Source organism: Condylura cristata, unplaced genomic scaffold (genome assembly GCF_000260355.1).
Source record: "Condylura cristata isolate star-nosed mole 26May11 unplaced genomic scaffold, ConCri1.0 scaffold00026, whole genome shotgun sequence".
Classification (NCBI taxonomy): domain Eukaryota; kingdom Metazoa; phylum Chordata; class Mammalia; order Eulipotyphla; family Talpidae; genus Condylura; species Condylura cristata.
The window spans coordinates 14,889,084-14,905,536 of NW_004567127.1; the positions used below are offsets into that span (position 1 = coordinate 14,889,084).

Here is a 16,453-nt window from a genome sequence, read left to right on the forward strand (position 1 = left end):
TATTATTATATATTTTTTTAAAACCATAACAATTTTAAAGCATTAAGATAATACATTAAAATGAAATTCACACTGGAATAAATATTAGCAAGTCAAAGTAATTTTACTGCAGTTGTGGCCCTAAGGAGGTTGCAGGAGTTCAACTCAGTGATGGCAGAATTTTTCACTTTCTACAGTGCAGCCTTGAATAATCTTCCTTATTATTTTTTGCCTTGTAGTTAATATAGATAAATGTTTCCTTCAAATATTGACAGTAATAATCACTAGCATAGGCCTTTCTGGTTTATAAAACTATCTTCACCTTTATTGCAGCAAATTCAGATAAATTCAATCAAGCTCAAAAATACAGATTATAAAAACATGCTAACACTTGTATCATTGAGGAAAAGAGTAAATCAGAAGGGTTTAATGTTATGAGAGCTCTATAGATCAAAATTAGTTTTCTCAGATTTGTGGCTTGTATGATATGCATAGTATATGCATAAATACATTTTTAAAAGAACGGTGTGTTGTGGAAACCAATGCTGGTCTCAGAACAAGGAAAACACATTTTCTCTTGCCTCATTTACTCCACTGGCTTCAGGAATTGAAGGAAGCCCTTAACTGTTCTGGGTCTCATTTGGTGTGGATGTTTTAAGGATTTTTCTACATTACCATGTAGTTTTAAAATTCTCCATGTGATGTCATGGTTTAAGAAATATTTCCCTCATTCCTTTCACACCATCACTGCCCCGTGTAATGAAGATGTTTTCTATCTCTATTCTCTCCACAATTTATTGCATCTGCCAAAATGTTCCCAAGCTAATCTTACCAAAGTCAGGTGACCATGCTTTCTAGAATGCCCTGTTAACAGCAAAGCAAGATTTCTTTTGAATGGCATATATGGTCTTTAATGATAGGTTTCTCACCTGCCTTTCTTGTTTACTTTTACTCCATACTTAACTTTCTGCTTTCCCACTCCACAGAGAGCCTTTGTCCACTACACTTATGTTGCCAAAGACATACTTTAGTCTCTTCTTTCTGTTTTCACATTTTTCCCTCAAGCATTGTCCTTATACAGGTTGAGAGTACATAATTTCCCCCCCTGAAACCTTCAATGCTCTCCTTTCAGAACCAAAGTCATTTGCCTCATAAACTACATACTGACTTCACCATGGGTCCTGACAGTCTGCCTAGTCTTAAATCAGGTACTTCAAAGTGAAACCTTTGCAGTTCACACATTTTGAATGTTTTAGGTATTTAGAAATGTTGGCTGAATTTGATTGAATGGAATCAGGACATCATTATTAAAGAAATAGATAATATGAACAATTTCATAACAATATACCTGTTGAAGAGATTTAAGGACCTCATATTTTTAGATTGTCTATATAAAGATTTGTGCATATGAGCCACATTTTACAAAGTAGCTGTTAATATCCCCAATTTACAGATGAGAAAACTGAGGCAGAGATAGGTAAATTGCTCAAGCATCACGAAGTTGGGGAGGGGGATGACCCTCTTTCCCAGTTGCCTCTGGCTAGGAACATGCTTCACATGGATTTTCTCAGGGGTGTCATCTGCTTCCCCCTCAACACTGCTACAATGGTTGCAATTCCCAAGCGGAAATATGGTGTGTGAAAAAGCCATTCGTTTGCTATTAATTCTTAATGCAGTTTCTCTGCTGTTTTGTCTTTATCACTCAAATATGAAAATTGCTTCTTTTGCTCAAATCTAATGTCTATGTTTTCATTTTACTTTTGGCTACTGAATTTGCTGTGCACATACTCAAACCTAATCAAAAAGAGAACATTTATTGAGTTCTTATTTTGACATCTCCCTATAATTTATCTAATTTAAAACTCACAATCTCCTTGCGATTTAAAAAATAAACTCCATGTTCCAGATACATTAACAGCAGCCTGGCTTCCAAGTACAGGCTAGTAATTGAAACCTGATCTGTTTAATTCCTGGAAGCGGGCATCCTGCTGCCTCTCTGGCACATGTCACTATCTGGCACTAGACCGGGGCTTTTCAGGAAAGAGGAGCCCTAGGCATCACTGGACCATCAGCTTGAGGGACAGAAGTGAGAGTGGACTAAAAAAGGGGAAGCAATTCCTGTGTAGCCACACGCTCTGTGACTGGATACTCTGAGGTCTTGACTGTTCTTCCCTGTGCAGCTCTCAAATAGAACCAAAACAATTTAGTAATACCTCAAAAACTTTTCATACTTGTTGGGTGCGATCTGATTTTATCATCACTCTGTCTTCCCTAGTGAGTGATTTTTTGTTGTTAAAGATTTTTTTTATTTATGCATACAGAACTGGGGTACAGGCCAGAGGTGCAGGGGTGGTGAGAGGATTCACCAGAGACAGAGTGGGGAGCAGAACAGGCAGATCAACCAAGTACACTGCTGAGGGGAGCAGCGGGCGGGTCAGAAGAGGTCTGCTGCGCCATGTGGATCACCTCTGGGGTGAGGATTGAACTCATGCTGTAGTGAGTTCTTAGTGCTTCTTTTTTTTTTTTTTTAAGATTTATTTATTTATTCATACAGAACTGGGGTACAGGCCAGAGATGCGGTCAGAGGATTCACCGGAGACAGAGTGGGGAGCAGAACAGACAGATCAATGAAGTATACTGCTGAGGGGAGCAGCGGGCTGGTCAGGAGAGCTCTGCCTAGCCATGTGGATCTCCTCTGGGGCAGGGGGGGATTGAACTCATGTGGAAGTGGCTTAAGCTTCTTAGTGCTGTGCTTTAACCCGCTGCGCCACCAGGGAGGGCCTAGTGAGATATTTTTAATGTAACATATCAAGACCTAGGCACATTTCAAAAACCCAGATGCTTTCCTGTTAGTGTTTCCACTGATCCATTTCTCTGACTAACCAAGAGAGCTTCTACCATAGCAGTTGTCATGTGGGACAGCAGTTGTTTCTTTATTGTTCTCCTATATTCAGTGACAAGGTCCTTGAGAAAAACTGTCTCATTCATCTCTCATTATTGGGGCCAGGTGGGAAAGAACCCACCACACTCGGGTGTATAGAAGTTCAAGTATCTATGAATGAACTTGATTTCTAGAATTCTATTGACTTCCTTTAAATATCAAAGTACACAAGAAACTCACATTGACTCATTGGCTCTTCTTAATGGTAATGTCAATTAATAAAGAGTGACCAGACCTCACCTGTATGGCTTGTGGTGGTGGGGGAGAGAAATCTATTCTTTATCTATAAACTATACATTTACAGCTCTAAAAAGTCTGACTACAATCATTCAATGATCTAACCATCAAGTCTAAAATTATAATTCTTGGCTGTTTCATTACCTGACTATTGACCTAGTATTAGGTTTGGGGTAGTAAGCTTTGTAATCACCAACTTGAACCTGAGGTCCTGCAGACCTGCTCCCGCTACATAATTGGGCACTGAAGTATGTGCATTGTCTTGAGAAGCATTTTGTTCTTTAAACCCAAGTAGTGACTCAGACCTGAGATTGGGGACCTGTATTTCAATTGTCAAAAGGTAATGGCTTTTAAATTTTTTCTTCCAGTGCTAATTTATTTTCCCTTAGAGCATATACCTGACTTTAAAAATTATGGGAACTCATAGCAGTTTAATTCTACTAAAATTGATCAGATAGTATTTAAAGTGCTTTACATGTTCGAGTTCATGTAATCTTTACAATACCTCGCTGATGGGTATTTTTAAGATCCCCATCTTAAAGATGAGGGTATTGAGACACAGAGAGGTCACATGAGTTGTGCAAGACTATGCTGTTCTTAGCTCGGTGATAAATGGAAGGAATCTAGCTCTCTAGTTCATGTTGTTTATAATCACTATTCTGATTATAACCCTAAACAGCAGGCATCTTTTAGGAGTATCTACAGTTGATATTCTTAGACATGTAGAAACATACATCTGGGCACAGAATCTTACCAATTTTGTTCCCTGTTTATGTCAAGACTAAAGAGACCACTACTAGCCTGAGCAGCAGGCAGAGGATACTGAGGCCAAGATCAAGGTCAAAGCTAAGGGTCAGGACAGGATGTATTTCTGCATCTCCATTAAGGTACTGTATTTCTTGACCAACACAACAATTAGTGCAACTCTCATTTATTGAGAGCTATTGTCTATTTCCTGCTATTTCATTGCTCTAGAGACTGAAATTAAAAGATGAACAATAAGACAAATTCCTCTTAATTATCTCCTAGTCTAACCTGAAAGTTCACTAGAACCAATATTACTGATGACTTAACCCATGTATATCTAAGAATTAAGTACTGAAGAATACTGTATAGTCAAATAATTTTTCTTTATATCTGGGAAATTCAACTGGAAGCTAGAAACCAGTTGAGAACTTAGGGTAGAAGAGTTTCAAAACTTTCATCAGTATATATTTTACCTCCGATTGCTGCCCACCTTTTTATTCAGCTTTCCATGAAGATGTATGACTTACCAAATCTTTAGAATTATAAGTTCTTGATGATTTAGTCTCTCAGATCTCAATTGCTACAGTACAAGCATTTCTAGATCATCACCCATGGGTCAAACATCTATCAGTTTTCTAGGGTGTATTTAACTATCTTACAGCAAAATTCTAGTGAGTTTCACCCTAGTAGCTTAAACAAAGATTATGTTGTCCTTTGACTATTTCATCACTTTTTTGAGAACATAATTTGAGAACATAATTTTCTTTATTTCAGATTGCTAAACTCAGACATGTAAAGAGATATCATATGTACTGGAAAGCTTCTGTTGAGTACAAATTCATGTATGGTGTCACATCATCTTACAGTATATGGGCTAAAGTCCTGGGAGCAAGACATGCTGTGTAGTATTACATTAGCATATAGAAGATGCTCAACAAATGGGAATTCCTTCCCACTTTTTTTTTAATGTTGAAAGATTTTTTTATAAAGATTATTTATTTGTCCATACAGAACTGGGGTTCAGGCCAGAGGTACAGAGGTGGTGAGAGGATTCACCAGAGACAGTGGGGGAGAATAGGCAAATCGACGAAGTACACTGCTGAGGGGAGCAGCGGTGAGACAGGAGAAGACTGCTATGCCCTGTGGATCACCTCCGGGGCTTGCAGTGCTATGTCCTACCAGGAAGGGTTCTCTCCCCCGCCCCCCCATTAAAAAAAAAAAAAGATTCATTTACTTATGCATAGAAGAACTGGGATGCAGGCCAGAGGTGCGGAGATGAGAGGATTCAACAGAGACAGAGTGGGGGACAGAATGGGCAGATTAACTGAAATACACTGCTGAAGGGAGCAGCAGGGAGACAGGAGAGGTCTACTGTGCCCTGTAGTTCAGTGGTCTGGCCAGAGATTGAACACATGCTGCAGGGGCAGCGCTTAGTTTCATAGTGCTACAGTTTACTCTGTTGCGCCACCAGGGAAGGAGGGTTCTCCTCCCACTTTCAAGATTATTTAAGGGAACTGAAAGCAAGTGTTCCCCCTTATGTGAGTGTGTGCGTGTGTAAGGGCATGCATGGGAGTGTGTAAGCCTCTAGTAATAAAATGAGCAGGGATTCTAATAAGAATTGTTTTGTGTATTTATACATTGTAAATTATTACTTTGTATGCACATTATAAAACACACCTAAATGTGTGATATCTCCTCCCTACCTTCTAATCAGGAAAACAAATATCTCTGCAGGAATATAATAATATCTGATGTTACATAGAAAGTTTACTTTAGACAAGATGTGTGGGGTGGGTAAGTGTTAGTAATTAGGAAAGAGAAACCCATTTACTAACACTGAGCTTGTATCCAAAATTGTTAGCTATATTATATAATTTGTATATAATTAAATGTTCTCAAAACTATGCGCACAAGATTATCACCATTTTTCAAATGAGGAAGCTGAGCTTTGGAGGAACTGAATTCCTTGCCCAGAATTACAAAGCTAGTAAATAAATCAAGTTAAAAAAATTGCATTATTTTATAGTAGCCAAAAAATAATATCTAATTGTTTGTTTTAGTATAGGTGCAGAAAATCGTCTTTGCTTCTATGCTTGCCTTACACAACTAAAACAGTTTTCCATGAAATTTGAAATTGTAACTGGAAATTCTTTGTTTATATAATTGCTCTTCTGAAATCTCAGACTCAACTAATCTCTAATAATCCATGACCTGAATCATAAAATAAGTACAATTAAGAAATAAGTACACAATGAGAACTTGGAGATTGATATAACCTCTTCAATTGTTCAAAAATCCACAAGATAGAGTCACATCTTTGATGGAACACCATCATCACTCACCTTACAGGTAAAATATCTCCAGTAATTGAAAAAAAGTGAAGAAAAATTTATGTTCATAATTATTAATCCTATTTTATACATCCATTTAGAGAAAATTTATTAAAATCCTTGTATGCAGTAAGAAGCATGACACTCATGGTTCTATATTATTTGCATTATGTAGCCATAAGGCAAAAGCTAAGCAATGAATAAATATTTATTCAATGAATAAATGAATTATTATGAAAATTCAAAACAAATTATGCCCTGATTTTTCATTTTAGTGCCACTTTTTGGAGAGTAATTAATTAAAATGGGTCTCTTTAGATGCCCTCCATGAGAACCCAATTTCTGAAGCATGATTAAGATTTTATTAGCTGTTGCTATACCAAAACACAATCTCTGGGTGAGAACATTAAATCATAGACAAGATATACATGCATATTTCCATTATTCCCACAGAAACAACAGTGTGTTAAACATACTAATACTTTGCTGGCATTTTCTGCAAAATACATTGATTTCAATTACCTGTTTTTCTCTGTTTAATTTATACCTACATGGTCTAATGTCAGTTTTAGAACAGACAGAAGCCATTTTGTTCTACCAAATAAAAAAGCAATTATCCTCCTTATGTTCATGAACATAAATGTTTTGTGATTAAAAACAACCCAACAGTAATGGTCGTAAGGAACAATTGATTCAGTGTCTAATTACAGACAGGAAAAACGCCACAACATTGTGTCAAAGTTAGCATTTCTGTCATTAGTGATCACATCAGGAAATGCTCTTGACCATCAGGAAATTGCTCCAGTCCATAGTTTCTAGAAGCGTGTTTCTCAGCTAACTAAGACAGCATAGACATTTAACCTTGTAGTCATAATTAGACATTGCACAGTTTAAATATTAACTTTTTTTTTCTTGTAACTAAATGGAACAATAGTTTGGACAAATTGTTACAACTCCCTGAATCTCAGTTACTTAATTTGTCTACAGAATTTGTAAATATTTACTCTTCAGTTATAATTTTAAAGGCTCATACAGATCATGCATGTGAAAACTTATATCCATATATCTTGGAAATTTTAGTTATTTTGTTATTGGATCTATATAACTTATATTCTTACTTCTTCCAATATTTCTTCTCTCCTTGTCTGTCAGGGAACTCATGTCAAGGGAAGTAACTGTAAAGTTATAGGTGTAGAAGTAGAAAAAAAACAACACTTCTTCTATTCTGATCGATAGCTATAACCATGCTTTTCAAAGAGTCTAACAATTTGGAAAAGTAGATCCATTCATAATTGCTTTAACATGCTGTTTAATACAATGTGGTATCATTTAATATATACCCTAGATATTTCAAGAAAACTTTTAAATTGCTAGCGCAATTTGTTCACGAGTAGTAGTAGAATGACCTCCATTCTAAGTGTTATAATCCAGGGGGAAACTTTCTAATATAAGGAAGTCTAGAAATAGTAATAATTAGGAGCAAGCACTAGAACAGGAGCCAGGAGATTTAGGTCCTGCCGCTGATCTGATGTTAACCACAGTGTGTCTTTAAGCAATTCAGTTAACCTTTTCAAGTTGCAATTTGCTCTTTTGTCATAGAAGATAGAATTAAACCAGATGTTCTTGAAGTACATGATTTTATGAGACATTTCTGTAATAAGACATAGCTTACCTTTATTCCTGAGAGTTTGCTTGAGAAGTAGCCTGTGCTATCTACAAATGTGCCAGTAATATTTGTTGCAGTACATACCCAATGTAAACGTAATAATTGTGCCTCCAACCCTCTATGTAAAACAGGCCAATGAGGTAACCTAAGTACCCAAGAGGCTCTTGCTGTGCTCACAGATTAGATACCTGTCACTCCTCCTTCACCCCCATGTATTTGCTCATACCTTCTAGTTTCTAAACCTTTCTCTCCTACTCTAATCCAGCCTGGCCTCTCCGTTTCTATTCTCTTTCACATTCTTTCCTCCAACTCTATCATTCTCAGAGACCTCCATGTTATTGCAGTCCTAACTCTTCTTTCTTACTCCAACTTCATTCAATCTGCACAGGACACTCCTGTGTGACTGTAGGCTTTCCCAACGGAAGTCCCAAAGGTAGATGGACCTCGTGTCCTGACACTATTATCTTCTCTATTTCCTTTTTCTTTGTCATCAAAAACCTTTGTGCATTGTGACTTTCAAAGAGGAGAAGAGATCTGCCAGCTCATCTCTCATTTAATCCATGTTAGAATTAAATCATGTACTCTATTTCAGAAATGGATAGCACTAACAAAGCCAAGTTCAGCAGCTAAATGAACAGAAAAACTCTATTCTGCAATTCAGATGGAGCTCCCATCAGACATCTTCCAAGGGTGTGCCTTCAGATACCACAGAGCAGCCAAATCCTCCACTCAGAGGAGGTCTGCGGATTCCATTTCATCATTAAGTGTTATTAGAGGCACAAGTGAGCTAGAGTGTTCTAATGGTAACACAAGAGCATGATGGATAAGTGCACAAATCCTGACACCATCCCCTATGTGTTGTTGTCCCCAGAAAAATATTTAGCTCCCCGAGTTACCATTTGCTGATATAAAAAATAAAGATCATAATACTTCCTGGGGTACTTCATTTATGATCATTACTATTTTCTAGGTAACTCTTACGATGACAGTTATTGTATGCATGGGATATGTCACATAAAGACTTAAGATGGACTATTTTTTATTATTATTTTATTATTTGCTATCTTAGTAGTGTCCCTTTGAGGGCAGCAGAGGGCACATATTTTTTTTCCCTGTTAGAGAAAAGCAAGACAAAGACTAATTTGAGCAATTTGGCTATGGAGATACTGTAAGATAATGATGACTACTAGCAGCGAGAGAGAATTCCCTAACAATAGCAGGTCCTGTGTTCAGGACTTGTCTTGAAATTTGTGGAAAGATCCCTATTTAATCTCTCTAAAACACAGGGTTCTACTATCTTTTCAATTCCTCTTTTTCTTTTTCATCAAAGGACTTAGTGCACTGTGATTTTCAGAGAAGAGGAATTATCTGTCAGCTCATCTCTGTTGGCAGGATTTAGAGAACTTCTTTGAGCAAACTCTTTCTTTGCCATCTTACAAAAGGGCAAAAAATCTACAGTCATATTTTGGGACATTTAATGCAGAAATGTTAAAGTTTTGCACTTCTATGCTGCTAAAGTAAGTAAAAGAATATAAGCTAGCTAGATTTCTCAGCAAAAAGATCAAATGAGATAAAATTTTCACAGAGAACATGAGATCAAATAGACTCTTATCAATGAATCTTTTCTACCATTAAGAATCTATGGCCATGATCCAGCAGGAAGAAAACAAAAATTGAATTACGGTTTTGTCAAGAAATAGTGTTGAAATTAAAATAACTAGGGCATCTTTGCTCAGACAAAGGTTTTTTGAACCTCTCTATAGAGCAGGGCAACAGAGTTAGCTTCACACAGCCTATTTCTAACCTTATATTTAATTGGCATTAACAAAATCCTGAAGCAATCCACTATTAAGTGCAGCAGTTTAAATTAGTGAAAACTTTCATATAATTTCATTATTTTGAATCTGTAGTGCTTCAGATACTGTTATTATATGTTTACTGGAAGAAGAGATGATGTTCTCACTCCCCCTTGCGTTTGCACAGAAGGGTATGTGAGAATTTGTGCGTATGTGTGTGTGTGTGTGTGTGTGTGTACCAAGAATTTCAAACTATATCAGTAGTCCTATAAAAATATATTTTCACATAGATCAATCATAACTCTTCTATTTAATAATTAAGCAATGTATTATGAATGACAATGTATGTCAGAAAGAGGTTGTTTCCATGAAAATAACTTCTAGGGGCCTCCCTGGTACCTTAGGGGTTAAGTGTCAGCTATTACCCTGAGGGCCTGAGTTTGAGGATAGTCAGGGATCTTACTCCCATAGGGTGCAGCAGACCTCTCCTGTCATACTCACTGCTTCCCCTCAGCAGTACATTTCAGTGGATCTACCTGTTCTGCTCCCCACTCTGTCTCTGGTGAGTCATCTCACACCCTGTAGCTCTAGCTTACACCACAGTTCTTCTATGCATACATACATACATACATACATCTTTTAAAAATTCTTTCCTACTTATTAAGAATTTATGTCTTTTTAGCTTAAATGGTAAATTATCATTTTGCATATACTACATACTGTATTGATGTGACCTTATATCTTGTGGCTATTGAGTATCCATGGTGATTCTGAGCATAGAGGAAAACATAATACTTTGCACAAAGGAAAGGCATTAGACACAAAACAACCAGCCTTATCACACATGATATTGGGTTATTAAGCTTGAAAGACCATTTTCTAATTGTAGGTGAGGTCCTGGCAGTAGCTGCCACTGTAAGTGATACAGTCATTGCTTTAAAGGCAAGGGAAACATTTTCTTGGTGGAACATTCCTTTTATCTGCTTTTCTGCTTAACCTGATAGGCCTTGGATTTGTTTGTCTGAGAGTTCCATTTGCAGCTTGACCTTTCTTTTCTCAAGTTGAAAAATGCAAAACTTAATTTTCAAAGTCGTTCATAAAATAAATAGTGTTGGAAATAATTGTGTATTTCTCAAATCACTTTGTAATATTGCTATATTTCATTACTGTCAAACAGCAGTCCTTTCTTCAGCAAACACCTGGTGGCATAAATCAAAGATAAAAAATATATATATCTATAAATTAATGCTTGATTAACATTAAACCTGGTGTTGAACTGGGACGAGATTATCTGATTTTAGTGACTGAATACCTCAGTGTAGGGCCTCTAAGGTAGAATTAGAGATTCCCTGACACTTCAGGTTGCCCAACTCTTTCCCAACATTAATTCATGGGGGCTAGTTGAGGGACATTCTCTGATAACTAGGGAGTCCATGTGGATAAAGTACACTGTCCTCCAACTCTAGAGTTTCACTATAAAGGAGGAACTCAGTGGTGGAAACTGGGCTGCTGGCAGGAAAATCTGTATATTTTTTCAATGTGCCCTAACCTGAGGCTACCAGAGACAAACAAGAGGAACTTTGCCAACATGAATATTCTCACAACAAGCTGAGAGAGACAGTTTTTGCAGTGTAAGAGCTTATGTTCTTAACACCTTTGTAAACCTGGGAAAGTTGTTTAATTTCTTTCAGTTCAGTCCTTGAGACATGGATAATAATGTCTTCTTTCTTAACAAGAATCTTTGAGAACTAGGTGAGATGATATGGTAAAGCTTTACGTTTTATTCATAGTACATATTAAGTGATTCAGAAGTGCATTAGTTTACATTCTCTCCCTTTTCAGGACTGTTCAGTGGAACCCAAGCCTCATCAGGGACTTAGGGAAGAGGTGACTTCTTCTGAACAGTGGGAACTTTCCAGATCTTTCAGGACTCAATTCCTTAAGTCTAACTCAGAAGTAAAATAAATCAACTTAGGTCAAGTGTGGTTATAAGAGAAAAGAGGAACTCACACATCTCAGGTACCTGTTCTTTCTAAGGCCTGATTCTTGGTGTCTTCCATGTTTAACCTCATAGTATATTCTAAAATATAGGTGCTATAGTTTCTATTACATAGGAATGTATATAAAATTATGTTTACAGATATCTAAATTGTTATTATTTAATTTCTATTATAGATGAAGGTTGAGAAAATTATCCAAGCAGAATGTGGCAAAGGTGGGGTTTGAACCAGGTCATCCTGATTGTTTCCCCATAGATAGTCCTGCCATTTTCTGCTATAAGTCAGTTTGACTTCATTTCAGTTCCTAGCTGCTTCATATCTCATGCTTGTCATGAATATCAGTTTAAAGCAGAATGAATTCCTTGAAGAAAGGCAGTTTAAGTTATCCAAGGTGTCATCAACTTGGTGTCCAAAAATTGTTTTCTCCTCAAGATCTGTTCTTCTCACTTCTTTTGTTATATAAATTATTCTCTGAAGTCACAGAGAAGGCTTGATTGGTAAGTGAGGGGAGGAGATTCACTCATGCTTCACTTTTCCATATTAATTACTAAGGTTTGGGGAAACTATCTTGTAAAGCAAGATGTCATTACTCTAAAGTACTTTACTGACATAAATTCATGTTATATTTAATCATTTACCATAGGAGAAGAAAGCTCATTCTCACCAGCAACAAAATTAGTCATTCTAAAGGAACTCAGTGGAGCATTCTGTCAACCCCATAAATAATTGTGTACTAATGTCTTCTCCCACATTCAGAGGCTCTGTAGTGGTTTAGCATGCATTTAAATCTCCTAGAGATAATTTGCAATCCAATTCTGGGCCTTTCCCTTTCAAGTCTGTTACCCCCAAGACATAATGTCATAAATGTTCATTCAGACTCCATGAATTGTCTTCAAGTAATTGTTCAATAGATTGCCCTGCTAAAGAGTTGGTAGAGTGCATCTAAGTGGGTCAAATTGAATGTAATGAATTTGGGTTATTTCGTTTCATGGAAAAGAAGTAGCATATGTCTTATGTTTGTTCCTAGAGACACATTTCCAATGTAGTATGAGGTCTTTTTACTTTTAAAATTCTAGGGTAAGGGACATGTGCTCCTGTTAAAGGTACCTCAAAAGTGTACACAGGTTCTTTATAGAATTGCCCTTAATTCTCTGGCTTGCTTCCTCTTTCATGAAAATATTTTCCTTGAAGTCATAGCGCTGAAATCCCTATGTAGTCATTTCTAGCTGACCTCAAGTTGCTCCTTCCTAGAGATGGATCCCAGCAATTAACTGATTTCTCCTAAACAGATGTAATAGATTGAGACATGAATGAAAATACTTCTGTTCAAAGCCAAAGTGCGACAAGTAGCTGAAGGGATTTAACTTGAAGTCATATATCTTATCTGACTCTTCTTTTACCCTTTTCATCACAGAATGTTTTGCTACCCACATTTTTTAATAGATTATAATGTGTCAATAAAATTACCTAAAGCATCACTTCAAAATCTCTTATGAAAGGACAAATTTATAAGAATCAATTAATTGCTCTAAATAAATAGGGCATTTTTTCCCTTCCTTTCTTTGAGTCATGGGAGTTACCCATCATTTTTCTGAGTCACAAACATCTTTCTGAAAGCTAAACCCATTTAAAAACAATCAGTGAGACCTAAGAGAAACTTGCATATGTACTATCATCTACAAGAGAATTCTGACAATGCCCCTTTCCCCAGATTACGGCAGCGACTATCCCTGAACACAGATAAGCCTCACAGTTATCAAATACAGAATCTGCTATCTGTACTTGCAAGTGCTAAACCTCCATATTTGACTGAAAAGATGGCCAAGGAAGGATATTTATAATTCATCAGCAGCCTCATAATTCTTTATGTAACCCAAGCTTAATTAAACATAGTCTCATGCCTAAAACCAAATGGTTTCACAAAACCTCTCCAAATATCTTTTCTCTACCTATGATTTAATAAGCCTCTTGCTTAAAAATGTCTTCCTATTACAATGGACCACAGTGCATGGAGTCATTACACCTGCCAATCTTTATAACCCTCCCATAGACTGTTCCTCCCTTAAATACTGCATTTCAGTAAATTGGAGGGTCATTGTGAATAATCTACATGTGAATTGCTTATTTGTAACACTACTGAGCATAGAATAAGTGGACATGTACAAATCATGTAAAAATCCGATGATGTCACTGATGAAGAAATCATTATATATTCTATATTATGAATATATACATCCGCATGCATAGGTATGTATGTATGTACCTGTGTATATAGGTGTAGATCTATAATTTTTGTTAACTATGGAAAGGGACTGATAAATTCATGCCTAGATGTGCAGATTTAATTTTAGAAGCAGATGTGACCACCATAGTAAAAACAAGGTTTTTGTTGTTAATGGTACGGTGGCTTGGCGTTTGGGTTGGTTTGGTGAGAAAAGGAATCGATCATTCTGGTACTATGTAAACATCCCCAGCCCTCATATACCTCATCAAAAGCTTCTTATAGAGTTCTAGCTTTGCACTCCAAGACTGAAGACACACATTCTGAAATAGCGGCATCATGGCCCCTCCGGGGCGCAGACACCGCACACAAGCACAACAGGAGGCCTGGGAACTAACCCCCCACACACACTCACACAGGTACCTGTCCCCGCAGGCTACCCAGAGCGACACCACCAGTGATGGCACCCTGGCTGGGCAGGCTCTCACAGTCACACCGGGGGGCGGGGGTGGGGGGCTTTCTGAAAAACCCTGGGCGGGGGAGATGGGATGGGGGACGGCCGGGCATTTGGGGACAGCGGCGCGAACCCTGTTAAGTGTCCGCGTCTCCAGCAGACCCGAATTCGCTCCAGCGGCGCCCGGTGGACCTGCATTATGCCAAGGCGCTGGGCCAACTCACCTCGACGAAATAAAAGCAGGGCAGAAGGGTGACGCTGTCCTTGATCACTTTACCCTTTGGCCTCTCTTTCGCCGACATCCCTGCCGCCTGCCCGGGTCTGCGTCCTACCCCGGGCGAGTTGCGCACCGCGCAGGGAGGCGAGCAGCTTCCTCCAGCCGCAAGCGCCGGGCGCAGCTGATGTCACATTCCCCGCGGCACCGCTGGAGCCAGCGCGCAGCACGCAGCCCCGCGTCTCTCCCGCCCCTCTTTGCAGTAACCCTGCGCCTCCCCGGCTGGCGGGTCCTCCGCCTCGCCAACTCTGGCTCCCGCTCTGGATTTTTCTCCTGGAGAGACGTCCAGCTCGCCTCCAAGTTGCTGCTGCAATGGCTTCCCCTGCCTGCCACTCTCCTGCTCTCCACCGCCCTTGCGAATCTTCGCGGGTGTCACAGACTGACGTCAAGAATCGGAAAAGGGGGACGCACCCCTGGATTCTGCAGCAGTGAGCCTGAGGAGCTAGACACTGCTACCTCGTGGGAGGCTTCCCGGGTCCCTCGAAGAAGCGCTCTTCGGAATTGCTGGAGAGCAGAAGCGCAGCTCCTGCGCTCTGACCCACAGCACAGAAACCCACCTCCACCTGCGAGGATGAAAACTTGGAGACCTACGGAAAAATAGGCCACGGTGGAACTCATGGGGAGTTGACTGCTCCCAGAATTCACCCCAGCTGAGGATTCTCCGCCCAGGGGACTCCCTGGCTGTATATGACACTGACTCACTCCCCATCAGCTGTCTGGGAGCTGTGAGGGTTCCCTGCATCAAGGGAGACAGATGCGGGAGCATCTATCTTCCTTTTCTTCCTTTAGCTCAAAGACCAGGGCGTGTTCTAACCTCACGGGCACACGCTGGGGACTAGGCAGCTAACTGTGGAAGGAAACACTTCTTCAACCTTTAACAAGCTAACGTCTTCTTTTTGAAGACCTGTATCTTTGGTCTCAATTTCATGGTTATATTGGCAACCCAGAGCGTCAAGGGACGAAGAGTCTATAGCCTGTTCTGCGAGTTCTTTGGCAGCAATATTCATGTTACTTCCCTCCCTTTCTTCTACCGGGCTTGGGTTCCAAAATCCCAAAATAAAATCCATCATATTCCTTCCCTATTCACCACCCTTGCCTGAAAAAATCCTAGCCACAATTAAATCTCTGCCCTTACCAGAACAACTGAAAGTATCTGGAGAAAAACAACAACCCTGTGATCGTGTTTCCTGTCAAACAGACTCCACAACCTAGTACTTTTCCACGGTCTTTTTATTTCTCACTCTCTGAGCACCAGCTCACAGATTTTTCAGATCTCTGTTCTTCACTAAATTCAGAAGACCTGAGTTCAAATCCAGGATATGCCTTTTAAATCTACTCTTGAGCAATTCACTTAATATCTTCACATTTCAGTTTACTCACAAATAAAATGAACACTTAGTAGCCCATCTTACAGCAATACTCTCAAATGTGACCACAGATTTGAAAGCACTTGGTAGATTTAAAAATTGGTCCATTCCTTCATCTGTCCATCTATTCAGCTACAGATCTTGCTTGATTCTCCACTATGTTAGAAGCACTTTCTTCACTGAATACTCATTGGAAGGAAGAACAAAGGGGTTCCTGCCCTCATAGAACTCTTAGTTTAATGTGGAGTGAGAGAAGAGTGACATAGCAATATATTCATGAGAACCATAGAAAACACACTATTTTCACCATGAAAAAGCACCACTGGAAATGCTTTGCAAATGTCATCTCCATTTATTCTCACAACATCTGTGTCACCTGAGTAGCATATTGTGCATTTTATAGTTAAAGAAAGTTAGTCTCAGATTGGTAAGTTATTTGTA

At 38.8% G+C, this 16,453-nt stretch overlaps 1 protein-coding gene across 1 annotated transcript in view; it reads right to left on the bottom strand.

Annotated features, from left to right (window-relative positions):
- LOC101630765 (lipid phosphate phosphatase-related protein type 4) overlaps positions 1-14,965 on the bottom strand; it is a 39,215-nt gene extending 24,250 nt beyond the window's left edge. The window contains exon 1 of the mRNA XM_004689747.1: positions 14,596-14,965. Coding sequence (XP_004689804.1) covers positions 14,596-14,673 — 78 coding nt within the window. The 5' untranslated portion in view covers positions 14,674-14,965. The remainder of the gene's footprint in view (positions 1-14,595) is intronic.
- Between the last annotated feature and the right edge of the window lie 1,488 nt (positions 14,966-16,453).